At 44.2% G+C, this 6000-nt stretch overlaps 1 protein-coding gene across 1 annotated transcript in view; it reads right to left on the reverse strand.

Annotated features, from left to right (window-relative positions):
* Positions 1-6000, reverse strand: part of ZC2HC1B (zinc finger C2HC-type containing 1B) — a 30954-nt gene that overhangs the window by 4611 nt on the left and 20343 nt on the right. The window contains exon 6 of the mRNA XM_014451961.2: positions 3494-3602. Within this exon, the coding sequence (XP_014307447.1) occupies positions 3494-3602 (109 nt within the window). The remainder of the gene's footprint in view (positions 1-3493; positions 3603-6000) is intronic.

Below are 6000 nucleotides of genomic sequence, written 5' to 3' on the forward strand. Positions count from 1 at the left end.
AAGATCCTCATATTACAAATAGATTAATACTGACCAGAACAAATACAATGGGTAGCAGATTCACACACTGGTCTGTTGACATCAGCAAAGGCACCCAGTGCTTTTCTCCAAGCCTTAAACATTTTTGCAAATTCACCCCACCCCACTCTACCCATCAATATACTTCTGCTTCCTTTCCAACATAGCTCTGAATGCATGCGAGGCCACGGGGAAAAAAAATTTAAATTGAAAAGGCGTCTTAAGTCCACCTGTCTTCGGCACAGGTAAAAAAATCAACCATCATTGCAAACTGTTCAAGCCATTCCCAGTTGTTTAAGCTAAAACACTGAATACACAATCTCTGGTCAGTGCACTCATATCAACAAATTTGCCCTGATCCAATCATTCTCATATGTATTCCTCAGGGTTATTTTCAATAAAAATTGTCAAAATCTTGGGGCGGGGGTAAGAAATGCATTGTAAGCCTGAAATAAATAAAAATGCTTTCTCTTAAAGCTAATTAACATGACAATTATATGCATAGGCCAATAACTTAAGAGGGACATTACAGAATCAAGATACCTACTTTTTACCATATATTTGACTCAAAAAGTATTTGTTGAGCACCCCACAGATGCCATGAACAATTCTAACAGGTAGAGATGTAGCAGTTCAATAAAAAATAGACAGATCCCTGCCTTCTTAAAACTTATATTCCTTTTTGGAGGGATGGGGGTGGGAAGAGACAAACACATATACATTGAATATTGGATGGTGACAAATGCTGTTTTAAAAAACTACAGAGGAAATTGTGGAGAAATTAATTCTAAGTGTAGAGGTTGGGGGGGCCTCATGTGAGATGACACTCAGCAAAACACTGGAGGGGGTGAGAGGTGAGCAGTGCAGATTAGTGAGGGAGGGTTTGAGTTTTCAGCAGGGGGAGCGGCCAGTGCAAAGGCCTGGACCGGGAATGTGCAGGCCTGTGGTGCTCAAGGAACACCACAGAAGCCACAGGGGCTGGGTCCACAGGACAGAGTGATGGTGAGGGCAGGTGGTGGTATAGAACTCAGTGTGGGCCACGTTAAAAACTTCACCTTTTCCTTAGCAACATCACAGTGGTGATAAACCACCATTACCTAGTCCAGTGGTTCTCAACCTTCCTAATGCCGCGACCCTTTAATACAGTTCCTCATGTTGTGGTGACCCCCAACCATAAAATTATTTTCGTTGCTACTTCATTACTGTAATTTTGCTACTGTTATGAATCGTAATGTAAATATCTGATAGGCAGGATGTATTTTCATTGTTACAAATTGAACATAATTAAAGCATAGTGATTAATCACAAAAACAATATGTAATTATATATGTGTTTTCCGATGGTTTTAGGCGACCCCTGTGAAAGGGTCGTTTGACCCCCAAAGGGGTCGCGACCCACAGGTTGAGAACCGCTGACCTAGTCAAAAGCAAATATAATTCCATTTTGCTTAGATCTACTGGCCTACTAATCTATTTCCTAATGTAGCAGAATGGTGTCTTTATAATGTGCTTCTTACTGTACTGAGACACAGGACTTCTGAGTTCTCACTTAGGCCTTCTGCTGATTTTTTAAAAATTACTTAGTTCAAGCAAGGAAACTCTTTTCTGATTTTCAACACTGCACCTGACATGCTGTCCTCTCCCATTTCCAAATCTCTTTCCAAGTTTACTAGACCAGGGAATAGAGGCCCGAGACTCTGTTGCTGTACTTGGACTCGACTTTGCATGTTGTCAGAGTTCCCTAATCCTGATGAATTAAGAAATATTCCCTCTTGGCAAATAAGGTTTGACCTCAAACTCAAAGGAGTGCTTTTTACTGGAAAGGGAACATTATAACATATTCTTGGAAAAAATAAGAAAATCATCCATAATATAAAGAAACTGCCTTTTCTAAAGGACATTAATCATTATACTTTAAATAAAAAGCTTACTAGTGAAAGTTTTACCAACGAATACATACATAATTTGATGTGTATGCGAGTGTGTGAGTGTGTGTGTGTGTGTGTGTGTGTGTGTGTGTGTGAATACCAAAATCTAACGCATTATTAAATTTTCACAGATCAGGAAAAAACTACTGACTTGGGTTTACAGGGCTATGGGGAAATTTTCAAATATTCATTCAATTTTTAGCCCATGGTAAGCAACTCATGAGGAATTTAAAAACTAATAATAAACTTTTCTGTGCTGTTTGTGAACCATGAGACTGGCAATTCTGACTCTGGTTCTTATTAATACCTGCAAAATTAGACTCCTGGCCAGAGGTGCCATATAGCCGTGAATTAATTCATCTTGCCTTCATAGTGCATGCTGATCATTAATAAAGAAGAATGCCACATTTATTAATGCAGCTCAAAGAAGAGGGAGACCGCAGGAGAGAGAGATTTAACCCAGCTCAGCTGCTTACCAGTTGAGCGCTTAAACAAGTAACCTGTCCTCCCAGCTCCAGTTTCCCTTTCCATAATGAAAACACTTGGAGGACTATTGTGAGGATTAAATGAAATGGGTCTAGCATATAAGTAAGTACTGCAATGGTGGTTATGCCGTTCTGTTACTCTGAAGACATTATTTTGTTCTAGAAAGGAAACTCTTCCCTTTTTCTTTTTTTTTCAGCTTTCGTGAGCTGTAACTGAGTATGATATTGTATAAGTTTATGGTGTACAATGTGATGATTTGATTATGAATATATTGTGAATTGATTACCACAATGAAGTTAGTTAACATCCATCACCTCACATAGTTAACTTCTATGTGCGTGGTGGTGAGAACATTTAAGATTTGCTCTCTTGGCAACTTTCAGGTAAGTGACACAGTATTGTTAACTCTAGTACATGGTCACTATATTCATCTTATAACTGGAAATACTATATCCTTCGATCAACATCTCCCCATTCTCCCTCCCCACCCCACCCCTGGCAACCATCATGCGGTTCTCTGTGTTTATGAGTTTGACTTAGCATAATGTCCTCATTGCCCATCCATGTTGTCCCAGATGGCAGGACCTCCTCCTTTTCTATGGCTGAATAGTATTCGTTGTGTATATTATGCACCTTATCTTTATCTGTTCATTCCTCAATAGGTTGTTTCTGTATCTCGGCTATTTGAAAAATCTGTAATGAACATGGGAGTACAGATCTCTCTCTCAGATTGTTTTCTCTTCTTTTCATCACATCTGATAAACTGTTATCTCCCATTCTTCATCTCTTTTCAATTTTAATAGCCAGGGAATGATGGCTCTAGACCCTGCTGCTGTAATCGGATCTGACTCTATATGTTGTCAGAGTTATCTAAACCTGACAAATTAGGAATTGTGCCCTCTCAGCAAATAAGCTTTTTCCTCAAACAAACACATGTGTCTTTATATCCAAAAGCAACACTGGATATCACAGCTTTGGCTAGCAGCCCACGAATCCCAAAGCCCACGGTGGTTGCCTCTATGACGCTGGCATGCGGTGGTTGAGACGCTCACTCTGACTTACCTGGCCTGGCTGGGGCCGCTCTCGTGGCCTCCAGGGCCCTGTTCTGCAGCAGAGTTCCCACGGCACTGGTAACCGTCGGTTCTTTTCTTGGACTCGCCTGAGCCCTTCCCTACAGAGAGAGGGGGCAGATCTATAACTCAGGCAGCACACAAGAGGAACGATTTCCACTCAGCCACTTCGGACCAGAGTCACCCTGGGGACCTGCTGCACCCGGGGACGGGGACACGCGCACCCTGCGCCTGAGGTGGCCTGGTTCCTAACCTCCCTGCTGGTGCTCAGAGCCATGTCGGGGTGCAGGAGCTTCCATTCCATAATAGCGCCTTTGAGGGGATTTCGAAGTTAATCCTGTAAAATTAGTTGTATGGAGACAGAGGACATCACTTCATGTCAGTAAGGATAGTAATGGAACATTTTAGTTTTTCATTACACTTGAAGATGCGTTTGTTTTTAAATACACAACCAGAGAAGAAAAACAGACATTGGCAGGCAGCGAATGTTTTAAACATGGAATCCAACATCCCTGCACCACAGCCCTCCCCACTGAGCTGCAGGAGCAGAAGAGGTACATGAATGCAGAATAAGGACCAAAAGGTTCCTCGGTGGCGCCTTGCTACCTCCTGACCGATCCCCCCAATGTCTCCACGGAAACAACATAAAGATAACCTGTTTCTCCAGTGAGAATTCTCACTTGGACAAGGCGAGCTCTGAGATGATAGCAGGCAGTTCATCCCCATCCAAACAAACAGAGCTATTTTCAGAGGGCATAGCACTTTTGTAAAGTTGATTTTATTTAAAATAGAAACACATTTCAGCTGTGCTGTCAACAGCCCTTCAGAACCGAGCGGGCCCCTCCCTTTCTGCCCCACTTCTGAGTGTGCTTCCCTCCGAGGCAGGCCCCAGCGTGGCGGAGCTGGCTGGGGAAACAAGCCCTGCTGTTCAGACACACTCACAGCGAGTTGACTCAGAAAGCAAGCAATTTTTCTTCTGTGTTCCCAATCACCACTTAGCTCTGGAAAACAAGGCTAGGACCAGGGCCAAGTCCCTGGTTCCAGGCGGGACGGCCAGCTGGCCTCCTTCAGGAATAAAAAGCACTTCCACTGCGGCTTCCCAGCACTCCCTTTGGCCCCACTAAACCCCGACTCACTTCGGGAACTGGCCAGAAGAACCATTCGAAGAAATGTACTCCACCCTTTATGCTTGAGAAAGAGGAGGTAGAGTTATACTGAGAAAACCTTTCCAAAACTAAGTTGAATTCAAGCCCAGAGCAGTTACATCCCCTCAAAATCAGGGTGTCTTTTCCACCCACGGGAAAGGACTCCCAGAAAGGGTAGGTGGGGAGGGGTGACGGGGAAAGAGGAAAGCCAGGGACCCCTGCACGAAGGCGCTTTTACTTTATTATATATTATCCTCCCGACAACTCGGCAAGGTACTGATAAAAGTGGGAATTTAAGTAACTTGACCAAGTTTGCCTGCAGATAGTCAATGATAGGGCTGAGATTCAAACCCTGGCTGGTTATTGTAGAATCTGGGCTCTTTCTTCATTGCACTGTCTCCCATACTATTTCAGGTGTAAAGACTGAATCTCTACAACTATCTATCTACACTAATAAAAGAGAAACATGCAAATTGGTGTCACTCTGCTACGCCCACCAGCCAATCAGAGCAACTATGCAAATTAACCCAACAAAGATGGTGGTTAATTTGCATACACAGGCGCAGAGTGAAGACTGAAGACTGACGACTGAAGAGTCTTGGCTTCTCCACTGTGGCCAGACCAAAGGCCTGGGTCCCGGGTGCCAGAGGAAGACCAGTGCCAGCAGCCAGGGGAAGGAAGGCCTATTGCGCGAATCTTCGTGCAACGGGCTTCTAGTCTAATCTAATAATAGACAAACAGGGTAATTGACCGTACCTTCACTATGCCTCCCATTGGCTAATCAGCAAGATATGCAAATTAACCACCAACAAAGATGGTGGTTAATTTGCATACGTGGCTCCGGTGGAGCAGCGAAGGTGCTGAAGGTGGCTCTGGCCGGAGCAAAGGCCTGAGTGCCGGGTGCCGGAGGAAAACTGGTGCCGGCAGCCAGGGGAAGGGAAGACCTATTGCACGAATCTTTTCGTGCAACAGGTTTCTAGTATATATATAAAAGCCCAGTGACTGGAACGGTGGAACATCCAGAATGACCAGTGGCTATGCCATGCACTGCAGCAGCCAACCAGTCTGATCCTGGCCTCAATTGGCCCCCAATATCCCAATTGGGGGTGGGGCCACCCAGCCAACCACCCGCGGCCCCTCCCTCCCTCTGTGCACGAATTTGTGCACTGGGCCTCTAGTATTTATCATAACCACCCTGCCTGCTCCACCAACACACCCATTCCTCCTCCTGCATTCTTTTATCTAGATGTGCAGTATTATAATCTGCCTAGGCTCTGGAGCTAAAAACCTTCTTGTTCACCCTGACCCTTTCCCCCCCTATATCCAACCATCTTCTCAGTCCCATCAATTATTT

This window comes from Myotis lucifugus, unplaced genomic scaffold (assembly GCF_000147115.1).
Source record: "Myotis lucifugus unplaced genomic scaffold, Myoluc2.0 scaffold_11, whole genome shotgun sequence".
Lineage (NCBI taxonomy): Eukaryota > Metazoa > Chordata > Mammalia > Chiroptera > Vespertilionidae > Myotis > Myotis lucifugus.